Source organism: Monodelphis domestica, chromosome 2 (assembly GCF_027887165.1).
Source record: "Monodelphis domestica isolate mMonDom1 chromosome 2, mMonDom1.pri, whole genome shotgun sequence".
NCBI lineage: Eukaryota > Metazoa > Chordata > Mammalia > Didelphimorphia > Didelphidae > Monodelphis > Monodelphis domestica.
The window spans coordinates 342,823,168-342,845,550 of NC_077228.1; the positions used below are offsets into that span (position 1 = coordinate 342,823,168).

At 38.5% G+C, this 22,383-nt stretch overlaps 1 protein-coding gene across 6 annotated transcripts in view; it reads left to right on the top strand.

Moving 5' to 3' along the window:
- HTR1E (5-hydroxytryptamine receptor 1E) overlaps positions 1 to 7,209 on the top strand; it is a 105,016-nt gene extending 97,807 nt beyond the window's left edge. For all 6 annotated transcript variants that reach the window (XM_007484295.2, XM_056818569.1, XM_056818571.1 and 3 more), the window contains one exon: positions 305 to 7,209. In XM_007484295.2, the coding sequence (XP_007484357.1) occupies positions 484 to 1,581 (1,098 nt within the window). In that variant the 5' untranslated portion in view covers positions 305 to 483 and the 3' untranslated portion in view covers positions 1,582 to 7,209. The remainder of the gene's footprint in view (positions 1 to 304) is intronic.
- Positions 7,210 to 22,383: the final 15,174 nt, after the last annotated feature.

Sequence of the window (22,383 nt, forward strand, 5' to 3'; positions counted from 1 at the left end):
AGCCAGATTTGAACTCAAGAAGATGAGTCCAAGTCCAGTGCTCTATCCATTGTTTCCTAGCTGGCTTCAAAACCAACTAGTCCTTTATTCCACTAAAGAGGCATGTTAAAAATAAAGATGAATCTAAACTATAGAAAGGAAAAAAGGGAATATTACCTAAAAACAGTTGAAAAGAGCTGGTTGTGATTACCTAGAAAATAAAAGAAAAAATGTTATAAAACAATTGTTTTTATTCACAAATGACATCATGATGTTTACTATCCATTAATTAAACCAAAAAAATTATATTTTGTCTTTTTCCCAGGAAATCTACATTCAGGAAAAACTCTGGGTCCCTTTCTCATAACCGATGAAAACGGCATATAGAGGAAAACATGTGAAGAATAACTAGAAACTCATTATGGCTTACATGTCCTGAAGTCTGTATGACCAGCTAGAGGAGAAAACTTTTTCTATAGCAAATCTTAGGAGAAGGGGTAAAAAATGAATTTCACAAACTGTACAACAGAAGCCAGTGTGGCCATTAAATCCAAATCAGTAACAGAGAAGATGCTTGTTTCAATGACTTTAGTGGTAATCACTACCATGACTACACTCTTGAATTCAGCAGTAATTATTGCAATCTGTACCACCAAGAAGCTCCACCAGCCCGCCAACTACCTAATCTGTTCTCTGGCTGTGACGGACCTCCTGGTTGCTGTTCTCGTCATGCCCTTGAGCATCACATACATTGTCATGGACAGCTGGACCCTGGGTTACTTTGTCTGTGAGGTTTGGCTGAGTGTAGACATGACCTGCTGTACTTGTTCAATCCTCCACCTCTGTGTGATTGCCTTGGATAGGTACTGGGCTATCACCAATGCTATTGAATATGCCAGGAAAAGAACAGCAAAGAGGGCTGGACTGATGATTCTCACGGTGTGGACCATCTCAATTTTTATTTCCATGCCTCCTCTGTTCTGGAGAAGCCACCGTCTTCTCAGTCCTCCACCTAGCCAGTGCACCATCCAGCATGACCATGTAATCTACACCATTTACTCCACCCTTGGGGCATTTTACATTCCCTTGACTTTGATCCTGATTCTCTATTATAGGATCTACCATGCCGCCAAAACCCTTTACCAGAAACGTGGCTCCAGCCGCCACTTGAGCAACAGAAGCACTGACAGCCAGAACTCCTTTGCGAGCTGCAAGCTGACCCAGACCTTCTGTGTGTCCGACTTCTCCACTTCAGACCCAACCACAGAATTTGATAAAATCAACACCTCAGTCAGGATACCTCCCTTTGACAATGACCTGGACCAGGCTGGAGACCGCCAACAGATCTCCAGCACCAGGGAACGAAAGGCTGCTCGAATTCTGGGACTGATACTAGGGGCTTTCATTTTGTCCTGGCTGCCATTTTTCATCAAGGAGCTAATTGTAGGGCTGAGTCTTTATACTGTGTCATCTGAAGTGGCTGACTTTTTGACGTGGCTTGGTTATGTGAACTCTCTCATCAACCCTCTACTTTACACAAGTTTTAATGAGGATTTTAAGCTAGCCTTTAAAAGGCTTGTCAGGTGCCGGGAACATTCCTAGAGTGGTAGAAAACCAAGTGTCTTTGGCTTGCCTTGTGAATGCACAAAGGGAATCAAAATAATGAACTTTTGAAGACAGTTTGTAGGTTGTGGGAGCCAGGAAAGGGGTACAGCAGGGTGTTTTGTGTTACTCTTCTTTGGGGGTTTCTGACATTCAGTATGCTGTTTTCTACCTCTGGTGTTATGTAAGGTATGTAAAATCAAGTCAATTTTATGAAACCAAAATGGAAATCTTCACCAACATAACCAAAAGGAAAATAATGCATTATTTATTTTAACAGCCCCAATTACTCCTGTTATCAGTGAATGAAAAAAAGAAAATCCCTTTTATCTATAGGAACTCTTCTGGTGAATTCTTTTGTCTTTATATGGCCAAACCAATGTCTGACTATTTGCTCTTCAGTGGCATAAAACTTGACCTTATGTGTCTATAGGCATACAGATCCAAGCAGTGACTGTATGATTGTACATAAAGAATAGAGAGCACTCTCTGTCCTGTTAACCCCTGCTTGCAATCCTGAGCTGAAAGCATTCACCATGGCACAACTACCTAGCCTATCAACTGCAGAAGCAAGAACCCCTATTTCCCATGCTCCACAATACAATAAACCAGCTCAAGTTTCAAAAAGAACCCAGAATGCTCTGGGAATTTTGTGTAAGTTGCTTATTGTGAGTATAACCTATAAATAAGTGAGAAACGAGAAAAATGTCTTCTGTTTGGTACATTTACTTCTATGGATGTTTCTGTTTCTGGGGCTTAAGAGGGGGAAGGTAAAGATTTAGCATTTTGTAACTGGGAGAGAAAGATCTTAGAGATCCAGTCCAGCCCCCTCAATTTGTGAATGAGGAAACAGAGGTTCAGAAAAGTTCAATAATTTGCTAAGCATCACAGCACTTATCTGTTGGGAGTCCATTGGTATAATTAGGAGGTTTCACAGAAGAAACAGATACACCAGCCAACACAGAATGAAATAGATCCATTTATTTGGCACATTTAAGAAATGGCTTAACTGGAGACACCAAAAAGTACAAATCAGGATAGCAGCCAATATCTCCAAAGCTAAAGCTATACCCACTCATAAACTGAGAACAGTAGTTAAAACCCATAAAGTAGGAATGCAGATGAAAGCATATGATTTTTCATTTGTTTATTTGGATATATGTTATAAGGTTTGGGTTTTATAAGATTAAGTCACTTACAAAAATGAAAAATATAGAAATATAAAAACTATAAAGTGGGATAGGGAAGAGCAAGGCATGTATCAAGTCAGTGAGACCACCAGGCCAAAGCAAGAAAAGGAAGTCTCAAATATTTTTGTGAAAAGTTTCTTCCAGGACTTGGCACAGTGTTACTTAAGCCACCCTTGTTTGATGAGTGGAACTCCTGGATCCATCCTCATTACATGTATCAAGGTAGCTCCAGGAAGCCATTTAGGGCCAGATGTTTTATAGGGAGGTCCTGAAACTCATGGATATCTATTTTTTTTTTGGTTTTTTGTTTTTGTTTTTGTTTTTTTACTTTTGATGAGATAGGCAAAGTGGCACCAATTAGCTATGAATCTCTAGCTGGGAAGTGTGCAGGCATAGTTTAAAATATAGGGATGAACTTTCCAAAAGAGTCAGGGCAGAAAAGAAGAGACATCAAGGAAGAGAAAGAAGTTTAGCTGTGGCAGAAGCTACATCCTGGATAAACACTAGGTTCCGAAAACCTTTTTTGGACTGTAGCAGTGATGGATAATCTAAGAGAGACAGTATCAGATGTCCCCACTGTTAGATGATATCTGATATAACACCAGCTCACAAAAATTTCTTTAGTCTCTAGGTCTAAAAGATGTCTTATGATTCTTCTTGGATGCAAGAAGAGAGAGACAGAAACAGAGACAGAGAGAGACACAGAGAGAGAGAGACAGAGACAGAGAGACAGAGACAGAGACAGAGACAGAGAGACAGAGAGAAATATACAGGGTGGTTACATGTACATCTAGGGGGAAACTATCATCCAAAACCCTGTTGCAAAATGCCACTCTGTAGAATTTACTAGTGGATCAGTTTAGAAGAGAGAAATCATTAAAAAAGGGAACATCTGAATTCCTACTTAGGTGCATGGATCAAGAAACTGGTTGGACAAGATGATCCCTAACATCCTTTCCTACCCTGGAATTCTGCAATTTATAAAAAATTAAGTGTGGTGGGAAAAGCTGTCTTCTGGGATTCTTTTTGCACTAATAGTGAGATTGTGGCATAATTGAGTGACTGCTAAAGATACAGATTACCTCAGAAATCCAGCTTGTACACTTATGGGTGAAGGATGTAACTTTTCAGAGCCTCGGTTTCCTCATTTATAAAATGAGGATATTAATGATTTTACTGCCTGTCCCACACAGTGGTTTTGAGTAAAGAACTTTGCAAAAACTCATAACTCTCTACAGAGTGTCTCAGAGAAGTTTTGGGGATATCCTGAATCTATGAAAATTGTTATCACCATAATGTTGTTCTGAATGAAGAGGTATCAGGACAGCCACAGAATCCCATTCCCTTGTAAACAGACTTATGGAAGCCCTGAAGTCACTTCTGCAGTGTCTGTGAAGGACCTCAAACCTGCCAATCTCCAATACAATGGCAGAAAGGACTAGGACAAGAGTATCTCTGTGGGTGATTATTCCCACTCGATGTTCCCAGGAAGGTGGAAACCCTTTTCTAAATCATATGATCACAGAACTAGAGGTGGGTGGACCCTTCAAGTGCAAGACCCATTTTACAGATGAGAGAACTGAAATCCAGAGAATTTTCAATGATTTGACAAGATCACATGGGGAGTATCAGTAACAGATGTCCTGTGACACCAACTTCCCAGCTCTCTATTGCACCACACTGACTCCATCTCTGGGGCAGCTAGGTGGTCCAGTGGATAAGGTATCCAGGCTTGGAGTCAGGAAGACCTGAATTCAAATCTGACCTCAGACACTTGCTAGCTTTATGAACCTGGGAAAGTCACTCAACCCTGTTTACCTCAGTTTCCTCATCTGTAAAATGAGCTAGAAAAGAAAATAGCAAACCATTCCAGTATTTCTACCAAGGAAACCCCAAAATGGGGTCAAGAAGAGTTGGACATAACTGAAAAATGACTGAACAGCAAACAACAAACTATCTATTGGCCCATATGTGTTTGCAGGAACAGGTAAGGAACTTTCCTGGCCAGTTTATGGAGAGGAATAACAAATGATGAATCCTGGGACTTTACTCTGTCAGCTGAGTTTGCATCTGATACTGTGTCTCTGAATTAACACCCAGAGAATAGCTGATAATAGCAAACATTTATATAGTGCTTCCTATGTGCCTGACACTGCCAAGAGCTTTATGTCATTTGATCCTCACAGCCACCCTGGGGAGTAAATGCTAATATCATCCCCATTTTACAGATGGAGAAATTGAGGCAAACAATGTTTAAGTGATTTACCCAGGATCACTCATCTAATCATTGTCTTAGGCTGAATTTGAACTCAGATCTTCCTGACTCCAGGTCCAGCTCTTTTCTCTGCCAACTAGCTGAAGCACCTAGAAGAATGCATTCTCACGAGAATACCAACAAGTTGTAAAAAATGAATACTGGCACTGAACCTTTTAATCTGTTCCTTGATTGAATGTTGAATGGCGTGACTTTTTTTTTAAGCCTTTACCTTCTGGATTAGAATCAATAATATGTGTTAGTTCTAAGGCAGAAGAGGGGTAAATGCTAGGCTGTGTGGGGTTAAATGACTTGTCCAAAGACACTAGGAAGTGTCTGAGACCAGATTTAAGCCCAGAACCTCACATCCCTAGGCCTGGCTCTCAATCCACCGAGTCACCTAGTTGTCCCCCTGAATAGCTTATTAGGTTACCTGATTAATGAGGTCAAAGTTAGAGCTTTGATCCACACATAAACCAATGCACTTTTCTCTGATGGCCACCTACTATACTCCTATTCATATATTAATCTGTATAAAATCCTATGAAGGATTGTGGATTTAAGAGAAGAAAAGTATCTTAGAGGCCACCTAGTCCAACCCTGTTATTTTACAGATGAGGAAACAAAGTCACAGATGGGTTTTTTGATTTTCCCAATATCAAATAGCTAGTAAAAAGTAGAATTCAGATTTGAACCCAAGTCCTCTGACTCAGAATCCAGTGCTCTTTCCACTGCTCAAATTATTAGGAAAGTTTTTCCTCCCAAATCTTTGTACTTGTTCAAAGAAGGAACAACACAAACTTAGAATAAGCCCAATGCACCATGGATCATCTTCTCATAGGTCATCTTCCTCTATGAAGGGCAGTTTTCACATGGGTGGCAACAGAAAAGTCAGAGCCAGGACCAGGAGGTTAGCTAAGCAAGAGAGATCTGGCAAATGCTAATGTTCTGACCCAATGGATCTTAAATATTTTTTATGTCATGGACCCATTTGGCAGACTAAGGAAACCTATGGAACCCCTTCTCAAAATATTATTTGTTGCCTGCCTTCATAATTAAAGGACAAGCCAAATTTGAGTTCAAGGCTGGTCAAAATAAACTTTATTTTTTCTATCCAAGTTCATGGACTCCTTGAAATCTATCCAGAGAGCTTTGAATCAGAAGTTAAAAAAACTTTGGTCTAAATAGATGAGAGCTCAAGTCCAGATGGTTTCAGCTAAAATGGAAGAGAAAGTAGTTATGTCAAGGCAGATGTTCAAAGTCCAGGAATTAGAGAATCAACTTAAGCTACATTATAGAGCAGACCTGGACTCTGAGCCCAAAAGAGAAGCTGGTACTCTGCCATTTTATCAGAAAGAGATCCATCAAAGATTTACAAGTGGGTCCCACTGATGAAAATAGAGAGCAAAGCAGACAGCAGTATGGAGGATTTCGTATTTGTGCATCTGTCCACACCTACAAATTACCTCTCCTTTCCCTATAGAGAAGTTTGGGGTTGTGGTTTTAAGTTTCATCCTCTGATATATGGGTGATGGGTCATGGGATGGTGGTCGAATAAGTGAAGAAAGAACCTGAATGAGTTTGTGATTAAACTAAGTGGAGTTTGAGTGATTAGTTAATATCATTGTCTATAAAGATGCTGTTTATTGTGAACATGTGAGGAAGAATGACTAGATACGAGGGATTCATTTCCAGAATAGAACTCTGGAGTTGTGGTGGTCCTGAGCTGATGCCTAGATTGTAGCAGGGCAAAAAGAGCAGGCTAGTGAAGACTGGTTTGTTCCACTTGTACTTCAAGCCCTGGGGTGGTCTGCAACTCTCGATTCTGATGCCCTAGCACATAATGCTATCAAAATTTGGAGAGTAAGGGAAGCTTAAGGGGCTCATAGTCTGGGGGCCAGACCCTTTATGTAAGTCCATATCCCTGCCCCTGCTTGTAGCTGGCACAGAAACTCTAGGATTACATCACAACTCGACATTAAGCATTTTAGGGAAATGACTGAAACCAATGTATATTTTCCATATCTGTACTAAGGGGCTTGCTAGGTTGATGTTTATTTAGACCAATGGTGCTGCTAACCGTTATCAACATTGTGCATGTCTCAGAGCTGCTCTATTGAACTATCTATCCTTCCCCTACCAAGAATTTTTATCCCATTAAAAAAAATAAAGGAATAAGCATCATCTACTGCTTTGGAGATTTGTCATTGCCAATGGTAATTACCTATTTCTATGGCCTCCTGGTCGTCATGCCTCAAGAAAGAAAAAGATCTGATAAATGTGAGATAGATAAAAACATTATCAAAAGGATCCAGACCTTTTCCCTAGATAAAGAATAGAAATTTGTTGTACTATGCCTTATTAAGGAGTCTAATCATGACTTTTCCTCAGTCCTCCTGCCTAAAACAGAACTATATCCAGCAAAGCTAAATATGTCACAGTCAGCAAATAAGGATGTTGAATCTAGTACCAATGTGATAAACTGGTTTCGCTGAGAGGATTTTTTTAAACCCTTTTTGAAAGGTTTTTTTTTTTCTTAAACCATTACCTTCCATCTTGGAATCAATACTGTGTGTTGGTTCCAAGGCAAAAGAGTGGAAAGGGCTAGCAATGGGGGATTAAGTGACTTGCCCAGGTCACACAGTTGGGAAGTGTCTGAGGTCAGATTTGAACCTAAGTCCCCTATCTTCTAGACCTGGCCTCTTAATCTACTAAGCTACCCAGCTGCCCCCTCAGTGAGAGGATTTGGTGGGTTGCATCATATCTTAGATATGAAAGGGACTCAGAGACATTTTAAAAAGAAGGAATTTGGAACCCAAAAAAGTAAAATGACACGCCAAAATCATGCAGAAGTAAACATCAGAGGAAGTATTCAAACTCAGTTCATCTGATTCCAAAGGCAGTCAATTTTCCACTGTACCATATTGCTTTCCTTAGCTCAGAAGCAGCAATTTTTTTGATGTATTCTATGTGTAGAACTCTGCACTAAACAAGAAGAATCACTCCAATTTCTATATCTGTAAAGGGATTGAACTAAATGATCTCTAAGATCACTTCTAACTCTAAATCCAGATCATATAAGGAGAAAGAAAAATAAAAGATACAATTATTGCCTTCAAAGGTTCTAGAGCTACCAGGTGTGTAGATAAGAGACAGAGACCACTAATTAGTATGGAGTAGAATATAGTAAGTGCAAAAGTTCAAATGGGTTATAAGGAACATGAATTTGGGGGCCACTAGATGGTACAGTGGATAAAGTGCCAGCCCTGGAGTCAGGGAGACTCAATTTTCCTGAGTTCAAATGATTTCATACATAAGAAGTCAGACCTGTCTAGAACAATTAAACAAGAAACAAAAAAGGAAAAAAATGTGAATATGAATTATTTCCTTTTAGAGGGCTTAGAAAAGGTCAAGGTTTCATAGATTTAGAGTTGGAAGGCATCTTAAAGGTCTTCAAGTCCAGCTCCTTCATTTTACATATGAGAAATCTAAGCTTCAGAAAGAATAATTGACTTGCCCAAGGTCACACAACTAGAAAATATCTGGTTCAAAATTCAAACACAGATTATCATGACTCCAAGCCTAGAACTCTATCCATCACACCATCTAGAAACTGGCAGCTGAACTGGGCCTGGGAAGAAGAGAAGGATTTCAGCTAGCATACATAGAGGTTGGCCTTCAAAAAAATGCATGAAGGTAAGAGTAGGGAGGATATGATGACACTACAGCTAGTAGTCCCGTTTAGCCAAAATGGAAAATATATATGAAAAGGAATAGAATGAAAGTAGGCAGGAGTTACGTTATAGAGATCCTTAAATGCTAAAGTAAAGCATTTATATTGTACACACAAGAAAATAGGGAAGCTAAGTGATAAGGTGAATAGAGCACCAGGCATGGAATCAGTAAGACCTGAGCTCAAAACCAGCCCCAGACACTTCACCTTGTTTGCCTCAGTTTCCTCATAGGTGAAATGAGCTGGAGAAGGAAATGACAAACCACTCCAGTATCTCTGCCAAGAAAACCCCAACTGGAGTCACAAGAGGTCAGTCATGACGGAACAACAACACTACACATTAGAAGTCCAGGTGAATTAATTCAGACAAAGAATTCTTCCTTCTCTACTCTTTTGCACACTTCATTTGTTCCCCCCTTGATGGAAATGATTCTTCCTTTGAAAGTTGTCTTCTCTGTCCCCACCAGGACAACGTTTAAGAAAAACCGAATCTTCTCTCCTCTTTTGCCAATTCAAGTCACAGATTTTAAGCTAGAAGGGTATTTAGAAGCCATGGCCCTCTTTTTCCAGATTCTGAACTATAGAGATGTTAAGTGATACATCTAGAGGGAGAGGGAGAGGGAGAGGGAGAAGGGAAGAGAGAGAGAGGAGAGAGACAGAGAGAGAGAAAGAGACAGAGACAGAGAGAGAGACAGAGAGAGAGACAGAGAGAGAGAGAGAGGTGTGTGTTAAAAGGCATAACCCAAGAGGGCAGAGAGATAATTTAAGGGGTGTTTTTTGGGGGGGGAGAGAGTTGGGGGAGGGGTGGGACAGACAGAACAAAGACACAGATAGACAAACAGAGAGAGAGAGCCCACTACCAAAGAATCATTGAGAACTATTAAAAGACATTTCTCCTGGAAGGGATTTGGGAGTACAAGCAGACATCACCCTTTCTACACAGATGTTTGAAATATTTTAGGGAGTGGATAATAAGCTGCTTTGCTTAATGAACCCTGTCAAATTGATGAGTCCAAATTACTTAAAAGAGAGGAAAAGAGGTATTTAATGAGGAAGAAGAAGCACATGGGCTTTAGAGGAAAAGTTCTAGTTCAACCTAATAAGGAAATCCATTAAAATTTTAAATCTCATCTTTCCATTTACAGCTGTCTGACCTTGGCATATGACAACTTCTCTGAACCCTAATGCCTTTATCTCTAAGCTGAGAGGACTAGGCTGGATGAACTCCAAGCTCACTTGGAACTCTAAAAGCAATGGCCCTATGAAACTATACCTTCAAAATAAACATAATTCTTAACAGCAGGGGTATTGAGGGGCTCAAATGAGATAATGAATGTAAAATACTCTACAAATCTTAAAGAACATATTAATACCAGTTATTAATTTTATTATATAGTCGTCAAGTGCTCAGTATAGTAATGACTTCATTCCCAGGGCCTTCTACTGTATTCCTGCTGCACTTAAGAAATGTTTCTAGAAGAAAATAGAGGTGTTCTGGTTGGCAAGAGAAGGTTGATGTATGCAAACACATTTTTAAGTAAATTCTGCATTATTAATACTCTCTTAAGTCTAGAGAATCAATAAGACAATAAATCAAAGACTTATAGGGATTGTTAAATTATTATTAATCTTTACCTTTCTTTACCTTCTGTCTTAGAATCAATACTGAATATTGGTTATAAGACAGAAGACTAGTAAGGGCTAGGTAATTGGGGTTAAGTGATTTGCCCAGGTTCACACAGCTAGGAAGTATCTGAGACTAATAATGAATTATTGTTTATAGTATTTTTATTGTTGACTCCTTTCAGTCATATCTGACACTCTGTGGTCCCATTTGGGGGTTTTCTTGGCAAAAATCTTGGAGTGGTTTGTCATTTACTTCTCCAGATCATTTTGCAGATGAGGAAACTGAGGCAAAAAGGATTAAGTGAGTTGCCCATGGTCACACAGCTAGTAAAGTGTCTGAGGTGAGAAGGCAAGAAGAGGAGACTTCTGACTAATATCACCTAGCTTCCCTATTTGTAGCATATTATTTATAATTACAAATATAAGCTATTAATAAATAAGATCTTGTAAGTCAACAGCTAGAGACTGTAACAATTGATATTCTTGGGAAGCAATATTTCTTAATTTTAAAATAATTTGTTAATTGACTACTCAAGATATCCTAAACTGGTCCATTGATTCCCTCCACAATCCAAATGGGAGGCAAAAAGAGAGCAACCTCCTTTCATAAAATTCTTTAGATACCTCTTGTTAGCTCATCACTCAGACCTTCCCCTGGACATCCCAAGATTTCTGTGATTAGTAAATAGTCCCTGAGGAGGTGTATTTAAAGACTTAAACTCCTCCTTCATTAATTCATCAAAGGAAAAAGCAGGTCTTTGTCCATAAAAGAAGGAGGCCAATCTGCCCTTTCCTCCCTGTCATGTGCCTGGGTCAGTCCAACATGGCAGCAGAGCTTGTGGACTTCCTTTATTCTCTCCAGTGGATCAGGGTTCACCCTGCCCTTAATCTTTTTATCCTTTTAAAGTTTAAAGAAAACAATAGAGGTCTCAACCCAGTTTTAAAGTCTAGGGGAGAACTGTTTCTTCCTGACCCTAGAATTTAACTGTTCTTGGCAAGGGGAGGGGGGTTGCAACTAAAGGGAAACTTATTTCATGAATCAATATTATTTTCCTATAAGGTAGCTCCAGTACACCCCTACATAACTGTCACTCTAAAGGAACAATATGCACAAACATTCCTATATGTAGAATAAAATTAGATTATATTTCCTGGGACCACTTTGTCTTACCTTAACATCAATCAATCATTTAAGTGGCATCTATGTGCCAATACTTTGTAGGCATTGGGGATCCAAAGACAAAAATAGGACAGTGTCTGTCCTCAAGGAACTTAAATCCTTTGGAGGGAAATGGCATCCATTTAAATAATTATATAGAAAATGTACCTAAAATATAAACAAGGTATAATTTTAGAAAGAGAGCACTAACACCTGAGACAGCTGAGGATGAGAAAAGGCAGTAGCAGTTACAGTGGGACCTGAGGAGGGAAGGAGGAGAAGGGGGGGAGGGGAGAAAAGAAGAAGAAGAAGAAGAAGAAGAAGAAGAAGAAGAAGAAGAAGAAGAAGAAGAAGAAGAAGAAGAAGAAGAAGAAGAAGAAGAAGAAGAAGAAGAAGAAGAAGAAGAAGAAGAAGAAGAAGAAGAAGAAGAAGAAGAAGAGGAAGAGGAAGAGGAAGAGGAAGAGGAAGAGGAAGAAGAAGAAGAAGAGGAAGAGGAAGAGGAAGAGGAAGAGGAGGAAGAGGAGGAGGAGGAGGAGGTGGAAGAGGAGGAGGAGGAGGAGGAGGTGGAGGAGGAGGAGGAGGAGGAGGAGGAGGAGGAGGAAACTACTTTTTGGAATTTCTTGGAAACATCAATTGAGCACAACTGTCAGCAGCTACTTCCCCGATCCAGATGATCCTTAAGACAAGGTAAAGAGCCATGCTGCTATCTGCTACTCTCTCCTAAGAGAGCAAAGAGAGAGAAAACATGCATAAACTCCAAGCATCTTTTAAAAACTCTACCCACATCTTCTAATCTAGTCAGATCATGTGTATTTGTTTCTCTTCACACTAGAGCCTCTCTCTGAGCACTCCCTGGGGACTGGATACAAGATCACACCTTTGTTCCAAGTAATCTTTCAGATGAGGGCAGTAAGCAGACCTGTTTCCATTTTCAAGAGACAAGGGAGGCTTAAATCAAGGAGCTCCAAACCTATTCACAACAGAAAGGTGACTTCTAGCTATAGTCATATGATTCCTATTGCCCATTTTCCCAAGACATATTATTCTGCCTAGAGCTGAGAGACAACAAAAGAGACAGGGAAAGAAAGAAAGAAAGAAAGAAAGAAAGAAAGAAAGAAAGAAAGAAAGAAAGAAAGAAAGAAAGAAAGAAAGAAAGAAAGAAAGAAAGAAAGAAAGAAAGAAAGAAAGAAAGAAAGAAAGAAAGAAAGAAAGAAAGAAAGAAAGAAAGAGAGAAAGAAAGAAAGAGAGAAAGAAAGAAAGAAAGAGAGAAAGAAAGAAAGAGAGAAAGAAAGAAAGAGAGAGAGGGGGAGGGAGGGAAGGAAGGAAGGAAGGAAGGAAGGAAGGAAGGAAGGAAGGAAGGAAGGAAGGAAGGAAGGAAGGAAGGAAGGAAGGAAGGAAGGAAGGAAGGAAGAAGAAAAGGACATAAAGAGAGAGACAGGGAGGGAGAGAAGAAGGAAGGCAGAGAGAAGGGCAGAAGGAGGGAAAGAGGGTTATTATGCTCTACCTATTTCAAGTATTTGGTAATGAGGTTTCAATCAATAATTAAGGTATTTCCAAGGATGGATAAGCATAAGCAGACAGGGTCCTAACAAAAGACAACTGTCAGAGATTGGTACAATGTAGACTGAAGCCCAAGTGAAGTAATATTTGGAGGCCAGATGACAGGGACCCATTTATAGGACCTCCCAAATATATCACCACCTGCCACTCATATCTGAGCTATGATCCATTAACTTCTCTCCAGAAACTCTGTTTCCCACATGGAGGTTACTGAGAGCTCAAAACTCTGCCATTCTAATGTAGAAAAAAAGTCTGCACTCTTCATTTAGCTAACATCTGTCAAAGACACTTTATTTTTTTTATAAGCAATTGCTTGAAGAGAGATTCTGACCAAAAGTTTCCCCTGCTAAACAAAGAACTCTGACCTATATTCCAGCTCACATATTACAGTAGTCATGAGGCCAAAAAAGTGAAGAAATTCTACAAAATGCAAAGGAAAAAATTGTAGTTTTCAATTATGATTTGTCAGAAGACATTCCAGAATTCTAACCTGATCTGCTAATTAATGGAGACCAAGAACGCTATTCTTAATTTTCCTAACACATCAAGAGTCTTAATTCTAAGTTTGTAGAACTAAGTTATGCACAGTTATTCAATATCTGTAAAGACTTTCTCATAATAGCTCACAAAATAATGTAATTCTTCTAGCTGGATCAATCTTAGGACTCTACATTACAACCTTTATAACTAACTACATGCAGAGGAAATTTTCCTCTTCCCAACCTTGGAATCCATTCCAATTATTCACTCAATTCAAGAGCTGGTCACTTCCTTTGAAAATAGAATTAGCTACTGTACTATCAGGGAATCAGGAACCAAAGTTTTGACAGGTAATTGAGAGAGAGAGAACAGATAAAGAGTAACACCAATTCTCCCTCCCTCTGGCAGAGCTGTCTGGAAAATGGAGTCAGATCTGACTAGAGCTGAAGGGTAAGAGAAAATCCCCTTCAATCTCTTTCTTCTTTAGTTAATTGTATCTATGATCCCCTTTAAGTACATTTAAGATGTCTGAGTTCTCAGTATGTTGAAAATAGCTATTTATTAGATAAGGGGTTGGGTGTAATAAATTAGGGAAGAGGAAACAGGAAGTCCCTCAACTATCTTCCCCTTATAGTCTTCAGGGTTCTGAGGTTCAAGTCTAGGGACTAAGTCCCAGATGATCTTAATATCTTTGTAGGTTCAAGATATTATTTCTTGGCACAGTGATATAGTTTTCAAGGAATCTTCTGAAGGATAGGCTATTTCCTTCCCTGAAGGGAAAAGAGTCTCTATCCAGTCACTATGAGACAGATGATTAGGTTGAATCTTTTCTGTTGAAATGAGGGATTGATAGCTAAATATGTTCAGTGGAAATTGTTCCTTCCTCTTCTCAGTTCAAAAGGGAAGAAGTGCTCTCCAACTGCTCAACTCCTATTTGTCTTAACTGGAGGTTCCATTCCCATCTCCCATTGTCAGCCAGAATTCCATCTCCTTTTTCCATGAGATAACACTGCCTATGCAGTCCTTGAATTACCTTAAATATTTCTCTCTTTCACACTAGCAAAGTCCACAGGTAAGGGTTATGAGTCTTTTCTAATCCCATTAGTTGCCTGCTAATGTACCTTAGGAATATACGATTACCCAATGAAAGAAATCTTCCTGGTCCCTAACTAAGCAAACTATGTAAACTGTTCATTCATTTTCCCTATATGACTTGAGAGTTAGATGCCTATTGCCTTAAAAAAAAAAGACACCCATGGTCCCCAAGATCAAACTCAGAAATTCCTTAGTGAGGGACAACAAGGTGACTCCATAGATAGAGAGCAGGCTTGGGGATGGGAGGTCCTGACTTCAAATTTCACCTCAGATACTTCCTAGATGTGTGATTCTGGGCAAGTCACTTAGTCCCCATTGCCAATTCCTTACTCTTCTTCTCCATTGAAACCAATACACAGTGTTGATTCCAAGACAGAAGGTAAGAGGTTTTTTAAAAGAGAGAGAAATGCCTTAAAGAAAATCTTCCTTCACTCTTCACCACTCTTTGAGCTACAGGTTGCAACTTTCAAATGCCTTTCAAAAAAAACAATCTGTTCTTTGCATTTAGATCCATATAGCCTGCTGATTTCTGGAAGGAAACTAAAATATTCAATGAAGATCAGTCAGTCAACAAGTATTTATTGCTTATTATGTGCCATATACTGAGATAAACTCTCAGGATACAAAGAAAGGCAAAAAATTATGGTCCCTTTTCTCAAGTAGTTCATGTTCTCATGCTTATTAAATATATATTCTAGAAGTTAATGGTGGATATGACTCCATGTCTTGTGTTCCCCAGTAAAACTAACTACTGAAATAATTTAATCAACATATTCCAGACTCTTTCCCCAGAACCATCTCATATCAAATTCCCAGCCATCTTTTCTCTTTTCCTCTGAAACAATCATTTAAGGGAAGGGGGGATTGTCTAGAAAGAAAACCTGTGGCGCCTTTATTGTGACATGCTTTAAATTGATGGTGCTATTGCTCATCTGTGTGTGCATGAGTTGTGTACATTGTCTTAGGTGGAATTGTAGTTCCCCTTCATCATTACAACACCCTCTACACATCGCCCTTCCCAGGGAAACATTCCTTATTAGAAAAGCACATATATTTGTGAGAATCTCTCTGTTTGTCTTGGTTTGCAGTTCTCTCATCCCTGAGAGAAACTTTTCTATGTTTCTTCTGTTGGACTAGACTGATCTAAAGTGCAAGAAAAAAAAATCCTTGGTTTCTTTTTAAAAGAATGCTTTCTAGGGACTACTGAAAGGAACATGCAAATTCATTACAAAGTAATTATGCCAATGAACTATTATATGCCATATTCTCTTTAATCATAAATCCATTGGTTTAAGAATTAAAAATCATAATTATCTATCAGGGGTATAATTATGTTAAAGTATATTATATATGTGTACATACATATGAATATGTGCACATATGTTGTTGTTCAGCCATTTTTCAGTTATGTCTGACCCTTCATGACCCTATTTGGGGTTTTCTTGGCAAAGTCACTGGAATGGTTTGCTATTTCTTTCTCCATTTCATTTTACAGATGAACAAACTAAGGCTAACAGCGTTAAGTGACTTGACCAAGGTCACTCATAGTTTCTGAGACTGAATTCAGAAAGATGAGTCTTTGTGATTCCAGACCCAGTACTCTATCCACTGTACCACTTGGCTGCTCGACATATATACATATATGTATACATATGTACATCTAAATCAAGAACATTATATATAATATATAGTATGTTATTTATCTATAATATGTGTGTATATAAATATACCCATATATGCATCCATTATATATATATAAATATTTTTATTTATATAAATAAAAGGTAATGAACTTCTTCTCCCAATGCAAACCAGCATATTCTCTGTGAATTGCCACAAAGCATTGCCTAGGGCACTGAGAGATTTATATTGTTCTCAGAGTCCCATTGACAGTATGGCGGAGGAAACACTTGAACTCAACTTGTCCTCAGCTCCTGGGCTGACTCTCTTACCCTTACTGCCTCTCACATGCACATAATATATATATATATATATATATATATATATATATATATATATATATATATGCAAAAATACATCCTTTTGTCCATTTTTCTTTGCCTTATTGGTCTTCATTCCAAATGTGATAGCTGTACCAGATGGTATCTAAGGCACCTTCAAGGTCAAATCTTCTGTGAAACTGAGATTTGCCCTTAGACAGGTTTTATATGCTTTATGTCCTTTGAAAATCTGTTTTGGGTATTTTTTAGTAGCCTTGTCCTTTATTTCTGTTTTATAGAATCATTTGTGATTGCCTACATTGTTAGAATTTCAGTTTTAGCACTTCCTGTCTGACTGGCACTCCATCCTGGGAAAGAAAGACTCATGGGGAAGCTTCCCAGCTAGGAGACTTGCTCTGAGACACAAGGGAAGGACTTGTGCCTCACGTTATGACTGAAAGGATGCCACTCCAGTGCATGTTTGCCAGTGAATTTCACTTGAAACTTTTATATGAGCTAAACACAGAGCTCTGCTAGTGTGGCTTTCTTGAACCCTACAAAATCAGAAAGTTAGGGTAAATGCCCTAGAAGATAACTTCCAACTGTCAGTCTGATTCTATTATCAAACTCCCAACCATCTTTTCCCTTTTCCCCTGAAGGAGGGGTAGTCTATCTAGAAAGAAACCTGTGATTCTTGACTGTGGAGGGCTATAAATTGATGGTGGTGCTGCCCATCCTGTGTGGATGCACACATATGTGTGCATTGCCTGTGATACAATCTGTAATCTAAAAGACCTGCTTGCTTTCTTCAGGAGGCATGAACAGGAAAAAGCAAGACCTGAATAGCAAGGAATAGCAAGCAAGCAAAGAGAAACAATGTCATCAGGGAAATAATGAGAGAATCCCAGCAAATGAAGTCGTGAACCCTGCTTGTTGAACAAAAAAGAGCCAGTCTCGAAGTATATAAGGTTGAAACGATCACATACAAAGCATAATCAGATGCCATAGAAAGCTTTGTTAGAAAAACTGGGGAAAACCTGGGGAAATATTAAGTAACTGGAAAATATTTTTTTAATCTAGTGAGAGAGGAAGAGAGAGTGCAGAGACATTGACACAGGCCAGAACATGCTAAATCACATTTTACATTTGTGCTAAAGGTTCTTAAGCTAACTGTCATGCAAACCATAATATTTAGAAAATTCATGAGCAAACCAGTTATTTTCCTATCATTCCCCCACATGTCACCACATTTTAAAATTCTTGTCAATTAGTATGAAGCTTAAGATAATCTGAGATAATTAAAACTAAATGGCAGAAGGAACCTAATTTTCACTTCCTCTTTTAGGAGAAAAAAAAAAGATGATAGGCACTGCCAGTTTACTTGAATTATCCTAATTAAATCACCAACCTTGCTCAAAACTATATTTTTTTTATCCTGACAGTCTCCACTGTCCTTTCCTGAGGACACCTTATATATATCAACCCCTGCAAACCAGTTACCTTTACTCAATAAGTGAGCGGTGACTCTTTTCCCCATTCCCATAAAAAGTTCAGTGGTATTCAAATCAGTTTTTCTATAATCCCAGCTGGTGTGATTCCCTGAAAGATCACCACTATGACTGTAAGCCACTTGTATGTGGAAGATGTAACTCCTGTTTGGCTGAGAGACCTTTAAGCTGTTATGCCACTATATAAGGAGAGAAAGAAGAGAATGATCTCATTGGAAGAATCCACTCTTAGCAGTATCTTGGGTTCTACCCTCTAAGAATCATGGGACAAATTGGGTTACTGGTTTCTCCCACATAGACACAATTCCAAAGGCTGCCATTTCCCATTCTGAAATGCATACCCTACTGTGTCATTTTTGAACTCTCTTCTCTCTGTCTCTTTTTCCTTCCCTCTTCTCCACACACATATAGTATGGACTCCAAATTTTTCTCAGCCAATTAGGAGCTATGTATCTCTCTTAAACATGTAGTATGTGGAGATAACAGGTATTCAGGAAATCAGCCCAATCTACCTGGGTAGGAATAAGATTGAATTCCTAATACAAATATTAACAAATTATAATGGAACTACAAGAGTGATACTTCATTTCCCCCCATTAATGTGTTCCTGAAATTAGTAAGATCATTATCTTAGGTAAGCTCTGTTAGTGACATAACAACCATAGGATGGTCCTCTATCCCCTTAATAATAATCATTATCCAAATCTCTTTTTCAACAAGCATTTATTAAGCACTTAAAATGTGCCAAGCACTGATACAAAGAAAGCTAAATATACAATCCTTGCCTTCAAGGAGCTCACATTCTACTGGGGGAAACAAGCTTCAGGCGACTATTATATACATAATATTTATAGTGCAAATAGGAGCTAAGAGTAGGAAAGATCTCTCATTGAAAGTGGGTTCTGGGAGAAAAGTCTGGGAGGAAGCCAGCAGGAATGAAGGGGAGTACATCCCAGGTATGAAAGACAATCAGGGAAAAGACAGAATCATCGCATGGATGGAGCAGTTAGGTGGCACGGTGAACAGAGGCTGAACCTGAAATCAGGAAGATTCATTCTCCTAAACTCAAACCTATCTTCAGATACTTAACTAGCTATGTGACTCCTAGGCAAGTCACTTAACTCTGTTTGCCACCATTTCCTCATCTGTAAAGTGAGCTGGAGAAGGAAATGGCAAACCACTCTAGTATCCTTACCAAGAAAACCCCAAATAGAGTCATGAAGAATTGGACAGGACTGAAAATGACCAAATAACAACATTGTATGTGAGGACCAGAATGGAACCTGGCAAATATAAGAAGACTAGAAAAAATGGGCAGGGGCCAGTCTGTGGAGAGCTGATTAAAGGAAGGCTACATCACTATGATGGAATAAGAATCTGAGTCAGATGTGTATAGTGGGGAAATGGGGAGGAGGAGTTTTACCTGACTCCTTTAACTATACCTGCTTTACTGGAAAAGTCAATAATAGAAATAGGGCTCACTGATTTAGAACTTACAGTCCCCTCACTTTGCAAATGAAGAAACTAAGGCACAGAGAGACGTTAATTGACTTTCTCCAGTTAATGTAGCTAGCAAATTTCTAAGACAGTAATCAAATGCAGGATTTCATAAATCCTAGTCTATCACTAGCTGCTTCAGTGATGCTCATAACTGGTGATTAGAGCAAGGCTCCATTCATAGAGGAGTGGATAAGTGTTTCCTGGTTCTTCTCAGATTGGGCTAGAGTCAGAAGTTAGGTAAAGAAAAGAAAAGAAGCTGAGGAGGAAGAGGAGGAGATGTGAATAGAACAAAAACAATTGAACAACTGAATCTGAATGTTGTGAAATCATTATGACCAAATTTTGCCCCTTAGACAATATATAAGAAGACATGACCCTTCTCCATACTTTCTTTGTAGATCTTGTGGTTCACAGGAGCAGAATATTGAAATTAATATGAGATTGTTTTAATGTAGTGATTGACTTGATGATTTTTTTCTTCCTCTTTTTAAATTCTTTGATGTGAAGGAAAACTTTCTGGGAGAAGGGAATGGGATATACAATGGGGAATGTATGTGATTTTGTAGGAGGCAATTTTTTTTCAGACTTGCCTAGTGAGAAATTTTGTTTTGAATGACTATTATTGGTTTGAAACTAATTTTGTTTTTCTTTATTTCTCAAGTGGAAATGGGGTTTGGTGCAATAGGGTAAGGAGATCTTTTCTGACTGAAAAAAAAATATTTTTTAAAAGAGAAAAAGAAGAAATCTAGTTCATTTGAAAACAAAAATTATCAAACTGATATATTTTTAAAAAAGAAAAAAGGAACTGTGGCCAGCATTTAAGCTGGCCCTAGGGGAAATTATCAAGTTAGAGAAGTTTGTACCCATTGCCTTCAAACTAAAACCCTTTCCCTCTTTACTCTGAATTCTCTCATCCCCACTGAGGGATCTGGTGTCCTTGTCCTGTCTTCGTCCTTCATCAAGACCTACTTTGGAAGAATCTAAAATTCATTTCACTGAGATGTCTATAATACAAGCTGTAAGTATTTGTCCCCTTCTGGGTTGTTTGCATTTCAAAAAGGATTAAGTCAAAGAAATAAAGATCTAAAAGTAGGATTCCAGATATCTTCCAAGGAGTAGGAAAGACATTTTAGGTTAAGCAAAGAACACCCTGGTGAACTTGAAATCACAGTTTTTGCCCCCTCAAAAGAAGAAACATAAAATATGTCTTCCTCCCTAAATTCCCCTTTGGGAAATGCTTCACAAAAATGTAGTTATATGAAAAATTATAAGCAAAGACCTATATATATATATATTCAAATTATTGAAAATATAATAAAAATTTAAAAACAGGCCATTAAAAGGATGGTTCTTTTCAAAATTGTGTGGGAGCAAAGTACATGGTGCTTCTATGTTATGATGAAATATGCTGACTTTCTTGTGCCAAAGTACTTGAAAGGGTGTTTGAGCTAAAAGCAGGAATTTCTGTTTTTATTAGTGGCAGAAAAGATGAAATTCTTTTATTAACAAAAAATTTCCTCCAAAAACTTGAATTTTTTATAAATAATTCTGAAAAAACAGAGTATTCTGAACAAGTCAATGCATGGTCTTTGAATTCCTACTCTGATCTAAAAAGATAACTGCATTTGTGAAAAAGCTAAATCCATGCATAATAAATTGACAAAATAAAGTTTCTTTTAAAAGATTGCCCTACTACATAACTATGTGGATGCTATGTTAAGGAAAGCATTGTTTGGTTTTTCCCTGGTTCATCCAGCACCTTGCATGATAGCTTGAACTGAGCAGGTTCTTAATAAAGGTTGCCAGGTGGAGCTAGGTACCACAATGGTAGATGCAAGGTTTGGAGCCAGGAAGACTCATTCACTTGAGTTCTAATTTGGCCTCAGACACTTATAAAGTGTATGACTATGGCAAGTCACTTAACCATATTTGTCTTAGTTCCTCATTTGAACAATGAGCTAGAAAAGGAAATGGCAACCATTCCAGTATCTTTGCCAAGAAAACCCTATATAGGGTCATAGAGAGTCAGATACAACTGAGAAAAACTGAACAAAATGAAGTTGAATTGAATGAGGTAGAGTCTGAGGTGAAACTCCCTGTGGAATGGCTGAAACGGAGTTGCCTGAAGGGGCAGATTGGGATTTTAGAGTAACATCAACGTGAATTTTGGAATCCCCAAGTAAGAAGTCTACCTGGACTATATGTGAAATCTTCTTTGTCCATTAGAGCTTTCTACTCATCTCAAACCCAAGTTCATCCACTTTTCTAGTGTTATTAGGGATCATTTAGCTCCATAAGCTCATTTATTAGGATTAGGCTACCCAGTCAATTAGTCTTGAAGTACCTTTTTAACCCTTTAAAAAAAGTATCACTCAACAAAAAGGATATGGTAAGTATGAGTAATTTAAGACACATTGAAAACAGTTAATAGCAGTGTAGCTGATGTACTTCAGGAAATACATGATTGATTTCTTGATTTTTTAAATCCTTAACTTCTCTCTTAGAATCAATACTATGTATTGATTCCAAGGCAGAAGAGCAGTAAAAGCTAAGAAATTGGGGTTAAGTGATTTGCCCAGAGTCACACAACTTTGAAGTGTCTGAGACCAGATCTGAACCCAGGACCTCCTACCTCTCAATCCACTGAGCCACCCAGCTGCCTCCAAGAAATATATTATTTTAAAAAGAAGATGGGTTAATCCCATAGCAGAGAGAAAGATAATGAATCGATTAGCATTTGTATAGTATTTTAAGGTT